Here is a 16,536-nt window from a genome sequence, read left to right as displayed (position 1 = left end):
TTTATCTGCTGTCATAGGAGAATACAAAACTAAAGCCCATAAATGAAAGAAGATCCCCCTTTCAAAATACCTGCAGGGACGATAACTCTTCTCTCATTGGTGGTCATATTAGGAGGGGGGCCGTTCTTCTCATCCATGTACGTGTTGTAATTCATTGGATTGGACTCGTTTCCACCAACTAATTTGCTGCATTTGTTAACACTGCAGTCTACTGGAGACTCCCTAAAAATGGAGGGAAACAAAAATACTGTAAGGGTGTTGTCACCATTGTAGTCTGTTCTAGCTGAGGGGCTACTCAAATGTGAAGGCAGCCATCCAGCAAGCTCAGAGATGCACATTACTATTTCTCAGAGAGATGCACAACTTTTTACAAATCCTTTGGGCACAATGTTCTCATTATCAGTAATGATAACAGATATAACAGTAATACTCTAAATCTGTATAGTACAATACAGTTCATGGCATGATCTTGAATAATTTTCTCATTCAATCCCAACATGAACTCTGTTATTTAGACAAGCAAATGGTAGTAATGATACTAAAATAGTTCAATTATTTCAAGGATTTATAATTTAATCTGTGTGGATTCTCTCTCAACTGATGCAAATTGGGGTCCCCTCTAAGACTTGGTGGATGGTCTTCTGGGGTGGCTGTGAGCAAACAATTGATCCTTCTGCAGCAAGCTGAGAGTGAGCTTCTCTGAATTTAGGCAGGCTGGACCTTAGATGACAAAGCATACAGTCTTCAGTGAGACCTGGGCTCCAAGCCTTTCCAATATGGGAGGACCTGCCAGAGCTTGGGATCCATGGATCAAGGCTTTGAGGATCCAGGGTGAAGAAGATAGTGAACACTCACAGTTAACATTACACATTACAATTTACAAAGTACCTTTTTCTTCAGGGATTCTTTTCCCCATTATACAGAGGAGAAAACTAAGTTTAGATGGCTTCCCAGAATCATACTCCTAGTAAATGTCAGAGCTGGGTTTAGAAACTAGGTTTTCTGACTTAGCCTCGGTGACAAATCAGTTTCCCAACAGCTGGCTGTCAACTGAGGCAGAAATAGAACTCAGGAGTCTTGATTCCCAGTCTTCTGTAAGATAAAAGTTACAGGCCTTTGTGCCCTCAAGGGCAATATTCACAAAGGAAACAATGCCGACATGCTTAAGCGACTTGCAATGCAAGTTACACAACAGAGTCACTCATTACACAAGCCCCAATTAGGACTTAACATCTTGCGACATCTATGCCCAGATATAGTCAGAGTGACTTGTCCGTTTTACCACAAAAGCAAACAGCAGATGCATGAACCTAGAGTACTTGCCTTGGCCTCTTCAGTACTGATCCCTGGAGGTTCAGTCCACGTAGGATAACTGAGCACTCTCACTTATTTCTCTGGACTCCCAATTCAGTCCACGGTTTTCCTCCCATGCTGCCCAGCCTCACCATGAGAAGGGAAGCCCCCTGGGCAGAAGGAGAGCCAAACCAAAGACCAAACACAGGCTACTGCTGCTAGGGTTATAGCCAATAAGGAACTTTGCAAGAGAGATGCTTTTCTCAAGGGCTCTCAACCAAGGTTTCAAACCCAAGAAGTTCAGATAAGGTTCAGATAGACAGTTTCCAGCTCTGGCATATGTGTCTGCCTTGTTCTTACCAGTGACCCAGGCACTGCTTACCATCATATTTTTGTAAAGGCTGGCAGATGAAAGGGGGATGAAATCTCAAGACAGTCTAAAACGGTGTTATGTAGCCCAGGGCCCCCATCGCCACTCAATCAATGTGGTGGCAATGCCACAAAAAAAGAAAGAAAAAAGAAAAAGAAAGAAAATTAAAAAAGGAGAGGAAATGTGGCAACCTGGAGAAAAGCCACTAACCCAGAGGGAAAGAATTATAGCACAGTGCACCCCAAAGACCCAGGCAGGGTAGAGGAAGTCTGAGCACATTCAATAAAGAAAATTAAATGAATTTGTTTCTTAATCTGAAGGGAAAAAAATATTGAAGATCACTTATCATAGCTGGGAGATAAATGCTCCACTGAGATATTAGAAGTCAGACGGTAATTTTTTCCTGATGTCTTACAGGGGGAAACATGGCCTGAAAATGAAAATAAGATGTATAACTTACACATGTTAGAATTTAAGGTTTTACTATTCGCCTACTGTTTTTCCAGGCAGAGACCCAAAAGCCAGCCTTCAGAGTCCCAAATTGCTGAAGGTTTAATGTCCCCACGGCCGTTAAGAGAAGCAGTAGCACATCACGGCAGGCTTTTTGTTTTGTTTGGTTATTTTACTTATTTGTTTATTTTACCAGAGTTTGGTGAATTGACTTCTTCTGCTGAAGGCTTGACTTGAGATGAAGTACCCTAGAAAGAGCCTGCCTTTGAGTTGGCCTGCCCTCCCCTAACACTGGGGGCACTTTCTTCTTAGACCTTATAGGCAAAACAAGTAAAGCGGAGGGCTGGAAGTTTCAGGCAGCCTTTAACAGGGGAGAGTGACTTTTTCCTTGGTTAGGGGAAAACTGCAGAGTGGAAAAGACTGAAATTGAACAGGTCCTGCCTGTGTGCAAAGGGAGAGGGTCTAAACAGAATTAGAGAAATCTCCAGAAATTATAAGGATAGGAGGAAAGTGTGAAGCGGAGGAAGGACTCTCCCAGCTGATCTCTGCACTTCAGACTTTCTCCCTTTTTGTAGTGGTAGGGGAGCTGGTTTTACCTCTGACCTATTCCTCTGGGGACTTCTGGGTTAAAACCTAGTCCCATGAGAAGCAAGAGGAGGAAAGTAGCCTCCCATCCTAATCGAAATTTATGGAGCTGCCCAAAATAAGATGCTAGTGGAAGATGTTTCATGCTGTTCCCGGCAACACACGCTAAGTCTTGACTGCATGGGTTGTCCCTGTAGCAGAGACTGAGAAAAAGAAATGGACAGGGTCAAATTACAGGTAAGAAAACTATGCTCTGCTAAGAGGGACCTGAAAGACTTTAGAGAAAAGGAAGCTTGCCTCTAATAGGAGATAGAGAGGTCTTCCATGGAAAAGATAAAAAAAAAAAAGAAACCCCTACAAACAAGGGGAATCAGAGGAACTAGGAAATCATCAACAGTACTGAAAGGGGGAAGCGGAGACTGGGAAAAGTGTATCTTAAAAAAAATGTTGGCAAACACTTGATACTTCTGTTAGGTGCCCATTTTCTCTGTAATCGGTAATAATGGTAGGACAGTCCTCACACACATATGGCAAGTTTGTTCTTCTGTTTCTGTTTGCTATATTCCCTACTTACTCCCCCACTACTGCATACACACCTGCCCCCACTGCTTTTCAAGGTCATCCTCGTGGCTGACTAGTTGGGTGGAGCTGATGGGTACCACCTATATCCCCAACTCAGGAGTTTAAGAGTTAAGAGTCTCCGGAAAGCCAAGTTCTTTAAGATAAGTCCCAACCCCAGATCACAGACAACACTTCTTTTGGGCCAACCATCACCTTCAAGAGCCACTTTGGTCATCTAGCTTTAGAAGACTCAGACTGTTTAGAAAGGGGAAAAAAAGCCATACATTTACCTGCCCGACTGCTAGGACTCCCTCCACTCTCAGAGCTCCGGAGGCATTGTGATCCCCCTGAGACTACACAAGCCTCTCTCCCTCTCCCACCACACCGAACAACTATTGCTTCTGGTACAGGTGAAGCACAACATAAAAGCAACTCTTTAACAAGGCAGCTGGAGCCGATGAAGAGGGCCCGATGAAAACAAGAGGGAGGGAGTAGGGGAGGAAAAGCGGGTTTTGTTCCTCAGCTGGCCGCCGCTGCCAGCTAATCGGTATTGAGACCTGTGCTTGCAGCTCAGAGTGTGTCGGGCCATCAGGCAGCTGGTGGCAATAAGATAGGTGATTGAAGGGCCCTGGGCTGCCATAATGGAGCTGGGCAAAGGGGGCAAAGAGGGCACAACTTAATTGTCTCCATTGCAGGGGAGAAGGAGATAAAAATATAAGGCAGGGCAACAGGGGAGAAGAAATACCCTGGACTGGCTCTCTAGACAAGGGACCTGTTGTTTGGTCTGTGATATAGATGACCATTGAATCTAAGATCAATAAATCTGAACCTCAATCTCAGGGCTGCTACTGACTGGCTCTGTGATTTTAAGAAAACTACTTAGTCTCTTAGGGCCTCAGTTTCCTCATTTGTTAAATGAAGGGAATAGAATGAATGATTATTACTAAGATTCCCTTGAAGCTCCAAAATATATGTTCCATCTAGCTCTTTTTTTATGTACTTAAAGAGGAAGTCTTAAAGAATGGATGCCTTTTTATTTCCCAAATGGCAGGTAATTTAAGATAGGTCAAGAGTATTGAAAGGGTTGGAGAAGAGGAAAAGGATAAAAAGCAAAATTGTAGCCCCTGCTATCTGAATGGTTCACTTTTTGAGAGGTGGCATGGTGTGGTGGGGAGAGCACTGAACCTGGAGTCAGGAAGACCTAGGTTCATGAACTGCCCCTGATATATCCTGGCTTTGGAACCCTAGACCAGTCGCTTAACTTATCAGTATCCCAGGCAAGTCTCATTAGGAGCTCTGTGCACTGAGAATACCACTTGTCTGGTTGGTGAAAGAGACAGAAATCCTCTTTTACACCTTCCCAAATCCGCATGGAGACAGTGACAATCAGGGTAGCCCCATCTAGAGGTAGAGGCAGCTAGGTGGTCCAGCAGATAAAGTGCTGGGCCTGGAGTTAGTAAGACCTGAGTTCAAATACTGCCTCAGATATTCACTAGCTGTATGACCCTAGACAAGTCACTGAACCTGTTTGCCTTAATCCACTGGAAAAGGAAATGGAATATCACTCTAGTATCTTTGCCAAGAAAACCCCACATGGGCTCACAAAGAGTGGCACACCACTGAACAACAAGCCGTATCTGGACACACAAATTTACAACTAGGTTTATTATAGTTTAAAAAGAAATCTTGGGGGCAGTCAGTCAAAAAGCATTTATTTAGCATTTACTATTGTACTAGGCACTGGGCTAAACACTGAGGATACAAAAGCAAAAACAGGATCTGTGCCCTCAAAGAGTTTATGTCCTGGTAATGAGAGACTTCATGCAAATAACTAAGTACATATGAGATGCAAAAAGTAAAATGTCAGATAACTTCAGAGAATAAGCACTAGCAATGGAGGTTGGGGTTGGGAAACCAGGCAAAGACTCCTATGGAAGGTAGAATTTGAGCTGAATCTTACAAGAAGCTAACAGGCAAGAGGCAAAGCATTCCAGGCATTAGAGGCAGCCAGTACAAAAGATTGGCATTGGGAGGTGGTGTGTCATGTAGGAAAAGTATTGACTAGACCAATGTATCAAGCTCCTACAGTACATGAAAAAGAGTAGGGAAAGTGTAAGAAAGCTGAGCCCTGCACAATCTGCGCTTTCGAATTATGGTGCTGGAGAAGACTTTTGAGAGCCCCTTGGAAGCAAGGGGATCAAATCAGTTAATTCTTACAGAAATTAATTCAGACTTTTCACTGGAAGGTCAAATCCTGAAGATGAAGTATGGCCATATAACGAAAAGAGGGGATGCACTGGGAAAAAACCCTGAGGTTGGCAAAGATTTAAGGCAAAAGGAAAAGGGAGAAGTAGAGGATGAGAGCATCACAGAAGCAACAAACATGAACTTGGACAGACTTTGGGAGAGAGTGGAGGACAGCAGGGCCTGGTGGGCTATGGCTCACGGCATCATGAAGAATTCAACATGGCTGAATGACTGAACAGCAACAAAAAAGCACAAGAAGACTGGAAAGGAATGATGTGTACAACAACAACATCACAAAGACCAACAACTCCGAAAGATTTAAGAACTCATCAACGCAAGGACCAAACATGATTCCACTGGGATGATGAAAGCATGCTACCCACCTCCAGGCAGAGATATAATGGACTCAGGGAGCAGATGAAGACATATTTTTTGGATGTGGCCGTTGAGAGAATTTGTTTTGCTTGACTATGAACATTTGTTGGAAGGGCTTTATTTCTCTCTCTTTTTTTTCAGTAAGGGAGAGGTAACAGGAAGAGATTATTGGTTTTTTGTTCACTGAAAAAAATTAAATTAAAAAAAAGCTAGAAATGTAGGAAGGGGATAGTTTGTGAAAGTCTTTACATGCTTTATAGAGGATTTCATATTTGATCCTGGAGATGATAGGGAGCTATGTGAGTATATTGAGCCATGAATAATATGGTCAGATCTGAGCTTTAGGAAAATCACTTTGGCAGCTGAATGGAGGATGAATTGGAGTTGGGAGAGACTTGAGACAGAGAGACCAACCAGCAGATTTATTGCCATAGTTCAGACAAGGGCTGTTATATTTTTGTCTTTTTTATCCGCAGAAACTAGAACACTGCTTCACACACAGTAAGCATTAAATAAATGGTTATGGGTTGATTGACTCAACAAATATATTTTAGCTACATTATGGAAAGTTAGTACAGTGTGATTTATAACAAATATCAGAAGGCCCAAATAGATTAAAATGTCATTGGAAAGTGTTTACCAAAATAAATAAAAATATAATACAGCCTAGATTGTGTTAATTTGTGGTTTTTCTAAGTTCACATGCTCCCATTTCTGAAATGACACCAGTGACTTATAGTTTGACACCAATGACATGGAAGATGCCTAAAATATAAACTCTGGGGGTAGAGCACAGAATTTAGGATTATTATAGAATATAACTCCATGTATGGATAGAAATAGATATAGTGGTAGATATGGATATAGAAACAGACACACTGAGATGTAGTATGTCCATTCTTCAAAAAGATTCCTACTCCATTTTCTCATTAGAGCAAAACATAGTATATCCTCAAAGGTCAGGCTAGTATTACACAGCCTCTGATAGGTTCCACCAAGCCAGACAGGGTTCAAGTATGGGTCCAGGAACAAACTAACTATCTTCCATTCAAAGATGAGCCTTGCTAAATATAAAGAGGACTTCAAGGTGAAATAAGTCTTCAAAGACCTTGGCGTGAGATCAAATAAAGCAAGATCATTCCAAGACATGAAACTGAAAGAGGAGAATATCATAATGTAATTAAGTTCAACAAGTATGAATAATATAAAGAAACATGGCAAGACCATTATGAAATAGTGCAAGCAAAAAACAAATAGCTGAAGCAAACCTTGAAACACAGAGTATATATACTAATGACATATAAAAGAAAAAGTGAATGGAATGAACAAACACTCTTGATGAAAACTTAGAGAAAGTGACTAAAAATTTTATGTCATCTTAAGTTAAGTGGCGCTGTGGACAGAGAGCTCTATCTGGAGTCAGGAAAACTCATCTTGAGTTCAAATCCAGCCTCATACACTTAGTAGCTGTGTGACCCTGGGCAAATTATTTAACTCTGTGTACCTTGGTTTCCTCATCTGTAAATGGAACTGGAGAAGGAAGTGACAAACCACTCCAATATTTTTGCTAAGAAAATGCCCAATGGGATCACAGAGTTGAACACAACAGAAATGACCCAACAAGACAACAAGATTTTAAGCACTGAAATTGGTTCCTTTAAATGTAAGGAATTACAAAGCTTAGATTTACTGATGCTTAATAAAATATTTATGAACAATTATTTTTTGTAAAAATTGGAAGGCAAACAGCAAAAGGAAATAAAATGGAACACACCTGTCAGTTTCTACACTGATCCATTTTTACTGGTTATGATAATGGAGCCACCTCTTTTGTGGTGCTTTATAACTGATATAGCACTGATCAAATCCATGAGACAAAGGTGGTACCAGTTAAAAAAAGGAAGTTGAGAGGAGCACTAGATCAGACGTACCCAAGCTGGAAGTGACACAATTTTAAGGGAAGGAAAGAAATCATCATTTTTTAAAGGAACCGTGCTAAGTACTTTGCAAATATTATCTCAGTTGATTCTCATAATGGGAGGTAGGTACTACTATTATCCCTCTTTTATAGTTGAGGAAACCGAAGCAGACAGAGGATAAGGGACTTGCCCATGGTCACACAGCTAGTAAGGGTTTGAGGCTCAATTCCAAGTCAGTTCAAATCCTTGCCTAGTGTTCTAGTGTCACCTGACTGCCCTTGGAAGGTCCTTGTAAAACAATTTTCAAGCTATCTCAAAGAGGGAAAGATTCCAAAAGAATGAAAAAGATCAAACATACAAAAAAAAAAAGGTAATCAATAAGCCATCAGTAGGACCTCAGCGATGCTACTGATAGAGTAGGTTTGATGCCAAGAAGATCTGAGTTCAAATCCTGCCTTGTATATCTGAGTGACATTGGGCAAGTCACTTAACTTCATTCAGCCTGATTTACTTTATTTGTAAAATGAAGCGCCTAGACTCTAAATCTTTCCCAGGTTTACATCTGTGATGTCATCTCTATAAAAATCCTTGTGAGATGCGTCTGTGCACATATAGAAATAATCCTTAATGAGAATCTTTCAACCACAGTTTACTCTTTTGCAAAATATTATGCCTAAACTCCTTCCCTTCCTTCAATCCCTATTTTTCTATGAATACATGAGAAGAAAACAGGAAGGCTTTTGTATAAGATTTTCTACAAGAGACCACATCTTCAAAGACATACAACTGACTGAGAGGTGCAAAGAATAGAATATCCCGGTGTCTATTGTTTTTCAATTAAAAAGAAAAACAAAAACACCTTTGACTCACAGAACATAATGCATCCTTAATGACCCTCCTGAGACAATACCTCTGCACACATATGTTAAAATCATAAAAAAATTCTATGACAAACGTAATCACAGAAATAACTCTGAATAACAATCTGCTGAGTATCGATATCAAGGGAGGTATAAAACACGGAAACATTGACTAATTTAGGAGCTTGTCGATGTCATGGAGAATTCCTTAGCTAGAGTACAAACAAGAGAGGAATGCTCCATAAATTGTGAACTCCTTTAAATATTCCTGTTCACAGATAATATAATACTAATTGTGTCAAGGACTAGAACATCATAAAGCTTCCTCACTAAAATTCATATTCACTTGAAACAGATTAAACAATCACGCTGGGAGAAAAAAAGGTAAAATTCTGATTGCTCAGATCAAAGCTTGCTGATTGGATGAGTAACCCATTGAGTCAATGTATCAGAATATATTTTATAAACACACACACAAATGGTATTGCCATATTATATTGACTCCCTAAGACTGTTAGTTACAGAATAGATCCTGAATTACGTTAAGAGTAAGCTTCCTCACTGGGGATTTGAGACAGATATATATTTACACATACATATTCATAAACACATACACATGTGTATATACATACCCATGTGTGTACAGATATGTGCACATATATATAACCATGTGTAATACGTATGCATATGTGTATGTGTGCATATATGTATGCACACATACACATGAGGCATCCTGGTATTATGGTTAGATAGCTTCCTGAAAGCCAGGAAGGCCTACATTCAAACTCTACCTCTAAATAATGCCAGCTATGGCATTATTTAATTAAATTATGACTGGCATAATTCTCTAAATAGCCTCTTTGTGCCCTGGGCAACTCTCTAAGACTATAGGTTACAGAGAAGATGGCAACCTACAATGGTTGAGGGGATTGCCCTACCTGGAAGTTCCCTACAACAATGAAAACACAGGACCAGTTCATAATATTTCATATATAATAGACATGTATACCCATATATGACAGGAGCTATAAATGGGCAATTCACTAGGAGGAAAAAACTAGAATGCATTATATGTGGAAAATTGTTCAGCCCTTTCCAAAATTACCTAAAAATTGTCTTCTTTCAAAAATATCATACAATCATATAGATTTAGAACAGGAAGCTCTCTAGTCAAACCCCCTTATTTGACAGGTGAGGAAACTGAGGTCTAGAGAGGTTAAATGACTTCCCCAAGGTCACACAGGTAGTGACAGACGCAGTATGTAAATGCATGTCCTTTTGCTCAAATTTTCAGGCAACCTAAAGGATACTGGGAAGATGTTCACAGGTGTGAGAAACTGCAGTATACCACAGGCAATGACTTACTCCTAAGAAGTGGTGTATCATCTACTGACAAAGTCACAAATGACCAGAACAGGAGGGGTATTGCTTACAGTGCAAGAGGGAAGGGTAACAAATGGACAGAATGTGTGCAGCACTATCACCTATATGTATTAACAGAACTAGTGAATGACTTTCCACACATGTGGAGGATCTTCTAGGAAGGATCTATGGAAAGACATGGGCAAGAACCCCAAAGGCTAAGGCTAAGGATTAGAAGTCAAAAGGAACTGTAATCCATACCCCTGGAAGGGGTCCTCACACTGATGACATCACAGATCCCTAGAAACCATGGATTTAATGGACAAATAGAATTTAATGAACAAATTCTATCCCTTAGTCTGAACTCATGAACACAGCTTCACACACAAGGTTATCAGTGATCAGACTTATGCATCAGAATTATGAAATATTCTTCACTAGCTAGACAGGTGGAACAAATGTATCAGCAACAAATGTATCAGTAACATTCTGTACATGGAAGAAATGTGAAGAGCATATGCCCTTTATACCTAGATACATTGTTCATGCAGGTCACATAGTACTTGTACAATTCAGGACTCAGGTTCCACAGCATGGACATAAGGCAAGCAGTTCATGCATTTCCTCTCCATAAATTGGTATTCTTTCTTACACGGGATGTTTTCTCCAATTCGCGTGGTTGAGACAGGATGCAGCTGAGAGCTATTTGCAGACCACGTCTTGGATCAAGCCACTGGAATCTGCATCTAATACAGAACCTATGGGCAATGCTGTTTCAGGAACAACCAACCCCGGCAAGCTGAACCACAATGGGAAAATTTGAGGAAAGAGACAACAGAACCTCCCAAAGCAAGGGCAGCCCATACTACTGTTGAACCTCACAAAGAACACGCCTCTCCACCTGACCCTTAGCCGCTCCCCAAGTGAGTCATAGCTAAGTCATGACCAAAGGAAGGTTCACCAACATCATGCTCACAAAACACTCCCTACTACACACACACACACACACACACACACACACACACACACACACACACACACACACACTCACACACACTTTACTCTGCCTTTTTAAAGCAGAAAGGGCACAGTGGTCATGGCACACCATGGAGACATAGAATCTTAAAGCTGGAAGGAAAATCAGGGGTCATCTAGTCTAATTCCTATATAAAGCATGACTCCTGTCTAACTCATAGTGGTCATCTGACCTCCTTTGAAGACCTCCAATCACAGAGAACTCATTACTTGATTCCTTTTCACTTCCTGACCAAAGAACCATATTCTACTTTGTTATACAATTATCCCTTCCGCACTGTGGGGGCTAGAAGCATGTACCCCCACCTCTACTTCCACTACTACCACCACCACCACCACCCCTCGATCTGGAAAATCTGCTAAAATGTTTTGATGCTTTCTTTATACCAGAGAAGTCTGAATTATTATGGTATCAAAACATAAAAAATGTAGATATTATACAATGCTAAATATATTTTATGCATTTCTGAGTTTCTAAACTTTTCCTGTGTTGCCTGCTGTTCTTCAAGTGTCATCTGTGGCTTCTGCAAAACTCCTCAAAATTCCCATTTAATTTCTTCTGCTAACTTGCAATATATTGAAACAGTGACAAGGAAAGTTGTGATATGGAAGGGATAACAATTTTTTCTTATGTTTAGCCAAAAATGATCTCCTTGTTAATTAGTAATAGCTAATATCTATATGTCAGGCATTGTGCTGAGCACTTTACAATTATTTTCTCATTAGATCTTTACAACAACCTTAAGAAGTAGGGGTAATCCTTCTTTCACAGTTCAGGAAACTCAGACAGAAAGAGGTTAAGTGACTTGCTTAGGGTCACACAATTATAAGTGTCTGAGGCTAGATTTGAATTCACCAACCTAACTGCATTACTTCTAACCACTGGTCCTCTGAAGCCAAGCAGAACAAGGTCTTTTTCTACTGTGTGATCTTTCCAGTATTGACAGCAGCTGTCACATCTCTACTGGATCTCCCCTTCTCTAGCCTGAGCATCTCTAGTTCCTCTAACTGATTTTTGGATGACACGGTTTTTAAATCCCCTTGCCATACTTTGCCTTTTTCTACATGTGCTCCAGCTTGTCAAAATTCCCCTCAAAATGTGGCACTGTTGACTGGACATAGTAGCCAGATATATTGCCGTAACACAGTCATCTACTGTGGGATAAACTGAAAAAGCTAAGGTTCTGAGAGTTGAATAATCTCCCAGCTAGTCATCAGCTCCCGCCTCTTCACAGAATGACAGAATTTTAATTTACTGGAGGTTTTTTTTTTCCATCTTCCACAGAATCTATGAATTCCTGTGTTTCTCCCTGTTTGTGGACTATCCCATGTCTGGATCCAGAGCCACAAGGAAATTCTAAGCCCTCCAAGCCTCGTAACATAGCAGAACACTAGCTGAATAATCATGGATCTAGAGGTCATCTTTCCAAACTCCTCATTTCAAAGAGAAGGAAACTGAGATCCATAAAGATTAAATGACTTACTCAAGGTCCCATAGGTACCAAATAGCGGAACCATGATTCGAACTCAGAACTTATGACTTCCTGACTAGTGCTCTTTCTACTGTCTCATGCTGCTTCAACTGTTTCCCTACTTCTGCCTCTTATTAGCTTCATGTTTCAGTTGCCCCATCCATAAAATGGGTAGCATCACCAGTTCACACTTTGCAAAACTGCTGTGAGTATTTGAAATGAAGTCACTCCAAAAAGCATAAAAGAACATATGCTTTGGCAAAGAATAAAATACAAGATAGCATAATTATTCCATAACAATAGGCTACTAAAGGCAGCATAGTATAATAGACTATGAGCCTGCTAGAGAATCAGGAAGACCTAGGTTCCAAGATGTACTGGTGATGTGATCCTGAGCAAGTCTCTCTTGGTACCTCAGTCAATAATACTCTCTGAGACTAATTTTCAGAGCAAGAGCTGATGTGCATTGGAAATAGAAATTTCCTTAGTCGGGGTTCTCAAAACAAATTAAATCACAAGTCCAGTCAAAACCCAAGCCTTCCCGGCCTCATAGAACAACGACAATATCAACAACACAGAACTAAAGGCAGACCTTGGGTTGAAAACAATCTTAATAGCTTGACATCAATTTAATTATGTTTTTCTTTCTTACAGTACCTTTTTTTCACCCTCTAGTGAATAGTTCCAACTTGAACATGAGAATTTTTCTAGAACATTACTGCAGGGTGATGGAAAAGATTTCAAGCTAGCACAAATCTTGAGGTCACCTAGTCTCCTCCCTTCTTTTTAGAGATGCAGAAACATTGAGAAGCCTAGAGAGATGAACAGACTTTTCCACAATCATTCATTAGACAGTTGGTAAATGGCTCCGCCAGGCTTTGAACCCAGGCCCTCTGACTCCAAATCTTGGTACCACAAGATGGACACAGGTGAAGAAGATTCATCTGGCACTAGTAGCAGCCTGTGCCTGGCCTACTTTGTGCTGGTAGGGTCTATTATACTTCCTCCATTTCTCCCAAAGGGGTCAGATCTGTTTGAATACATCAATTATTCTGAAGCTACTCTGTGACTTACTGTCCAACCAAGTAATAGATTCACAGTCACTGGCCTATCCTCAGAGGGTAGGCCAATCCTTGTTACATCTTCAGCTTCTAAGGCTGACTACAAGTGGAGCTATTTACTAGGGAGCTAGTTGGGCTGCAGAACTCAGCTTTGAAAGATAATTCTTATGGGGCCCCTCTCTGCCTATGACTAGAAGATCTAAGTGCTTGAAACATCTTGGGGAGAATAAGAAAAAAAACAGTACTCACAAATCCCATTGTGAGTCACCCTGAACCTGCATAAAAACAGATTCTGTATTTTAGTGTCTGACTGAGACAGCTGGTGGCTCAGGGTATACACAGATCATCAGGTCTGGAGTCAGGAAGACCTGAGTCCAAATCTAGCCTCAGATCATACTAGTTGCGTGATCTGGGGCAAGTCATGTAATTTCTGTTTGTTTGAGTTTCCTCATCTGTAAAATGGGGACGATAATAATAGCACCTACCTGGCAGGATTGTTGTGGAGGGTGCATGAGATAATATTCGTAAAGGGCTTAATAAATATTTATTCCCTTCCCCTTTCCTTTCCCCATTTAGTAGTCTGCAGACTTCTTCCTGGTCTTACTCCTTTGGTCACCATCCATGTTACTTTGGACAGGATGACATCTTACCTTCCCAATGTCACAGGATTATTATGAGATCAAAATGTAATAATGAATATAAATGTTCTAGAAAAATATGAAAGACTTTGTTCTGTGGGTAGATTTTTTTTGGTGGGTTTTCTATCTCTGAGGACATACGTTCAAAGGATTCTATGTGAGCCCCTAGGATCAGGGGCTGCCACCAAGTTGTTTAAGGAAAACCAAACTGGTCCACGTTGGAAACAGAACAGATTAAAGCTTCTGTGCTGATCAGTGGTGGGAAGAGACCTGTGAGTTATGGCATTCCAGCCTGGGTGAGAGAGGGAGGGCCAGTCTCAAAAACCAAACCAAACCAAAGGATACCATACATCAGCAACTAGACTTTTAACATCACTGTACATAACTGGGTTGCTCCTGTTACAATGTCCCTGACTCTTAATCATGAGCTTAAGGATATGGAGGGGCAGATACTACCTTAAGAGTCAGAGAAAGAACTGATAAATAGAAGTATATATAGGATGATTTTACATACATATATATAAATATATTTGTGTCTAATGGTAGACAGCTGTAGGATGAGGGAAAGGGAAGGAAGGAAAAAAGGGGGGAAAATTTACATGATAACTGTTATATATTTAAATGGAATAGTAAGTTATACACAATAGATTTGCAGTTTCATGTGCAAAAATGTATCAACTAATAATAATTAATAATAATAATAAAAAGAGTCAGTTTGGTGGAGAATTGAACCTGGAGTTAGGAAAATTCAGGTTCAAATCCTCCCACATTTAGTAATTGTATGACCACAGTCTAAACCAGGGGTGGGGAACCTGTGGCCTTGAAACCACATGTGGCCTTCTAGATCCTGAAGTGCATCCTTTTGACTAAATCCAAATTTTACAGAACAAATTCTTTTATTAAAAGGATTAAAAATCCCTGGTCTAATCACTCTTTGTCTCTGAGCATCAGATTTCCCTTGTGTAAAATGAGGAAAATAATTTTATCTGTAGAACCTACTTTACAGTGTTATGAGGCTCTCATGGAGATGAAGTTTTGTAAACTCTAAGGCACAATGCAAATATTAGTTATTATCAGGATGAGAGAGACAGAGATAGAGCCTGAGAGACAGAGACAGAGACAAATACAGAGACAGAGTCCTGAGGTTCTGAGCTACTCTGCAGCCCCAAAGCCTTGAGAAGGTGGCTGAGATCCCAGGCACTGTCTGGTTTTGGTTAGTGGGATTGAAATGTGGTGAAGTTAGGGGTTCCCACATGCAGGTCTGGAGTGTACTTGTTGCTCCTTGAGAAGGAGGTGGTGACTCTGGCTTGGCTACGTACATTATCACTCTCTCTCCTTCAACTCCTCACCATTCTACAGGTGAGTCTCAAATTTGTAACTCTAGCCCTGGCTTCCCATGACCAAAAGTTTTCAGAAGAAGTTTTCTTTGAAATATTCTGCTGGATAACTCCACCTGCATTCTTTGCCACTATCTTAAACTCACTCATCTGAAACCAAACTCATCTCCTTCCCTCCCAAAGCAACTCCTCCTGCTTCCCTCACTTTCCATGAATAACGTCACAACTGCCACCCAGGCTTAACGACTCTTCCTTTTCCTATATCTAACCATATCTTATTTGTCTACCTCCTTGGGTCCTCTCCTCTCCTTTTCTCTTTAACTACTAATACCTTCATTCAGGTCTTGCTTACTTCTTGTCTGTTCTATTTATATAATCTCCAAACTCCTCTCCCTGATCCTAGGCTCTCCTCCAATCTAATCTCCCTAAAGTGCTGCTCTGATCATGTCACTACTCTCCTCTGAAGTCTTCAGTGACCGCCACCCCCATTGCTTTTTAAAATAATTAGCATTTGATTTTTCCCAATTACACATCAAAACAATTTTAATATATTTTTAAAATTTTGAGCTCCAAATTCTCACCCTTCTCACCCTCCCTGAAACTCCCCATTGCTTATTAAATAAAGCTCAGACTCTTTAGTCTGTCATTCAATTTGTACAAGTCTCTGAGGATTTGGTTCCAAGCTACCTAATCTAGCTCTTATCTCCCACTATTCCCCTACATGTTCTAGTCCAAAATGGACTACCCCTCATTCTTTCAACACACTTCGAAGTTTCCTGCTCCTATATCCTTACTCCTTCTATCTTAAGTGGCATGCCCACTTCCCCAGTCAAAATCCTATAAAACCTTAAAGGCCACCCAACAAATACTACCTCCTTCATGAAATCTTTTTGCTACAAAGTAACTTCCTCTCCACTCAAATCCTATATAATTTTATTTATGCCATTATTATAACCACCTATGTAGTAATA

At 40.5% G+C, this 16,536-nt stretch overlaps 1 protein-coding gene across 6 annotated transcripts in view; it reads right to left on the bottom strand.

The window, feature by feature from the left end:
* The window catches only part of FLI1 (Fli-1 proto-oncogene, ETS transcription factor), a 164,667-nt gene that overhangs the window by 61,304 nt on the left and 86,827 nt on the right, over positions 1–16,536 (bottom strand). For all 6 annotated transcript variants that reach the window (XM_072611555.1, XM_072611560.1, XM_072611557.1 and 3 more), the window contains one exon: positions 71–222. In XM_072611555.1, the coding sequence (XP_072467656.1) occupies positions 71–222 (152 nt within the window). The remainder of the gene's footprint in view (positions 1–70; positions 223–16,536) is intronic.

Source organism: Notamacropus eugenii, chromosome 5 (assembly GCF_028372415.1).
Source record: "Notamacropus eugenii isolate mMacEug1 chromosome 5, mMacEug1.pri_v2, whole genome shotgun sequence".
NCBI classification, from domain to species: Eukaryota; Metazoa; Chordata; class Mammalia; order Diprotodontia; family Macropodidae; genus Notamacropus; species Notamacropus eugenii.
This window is presented reverse-complemented; position numbering and strand designations above follow the sequence as displayed.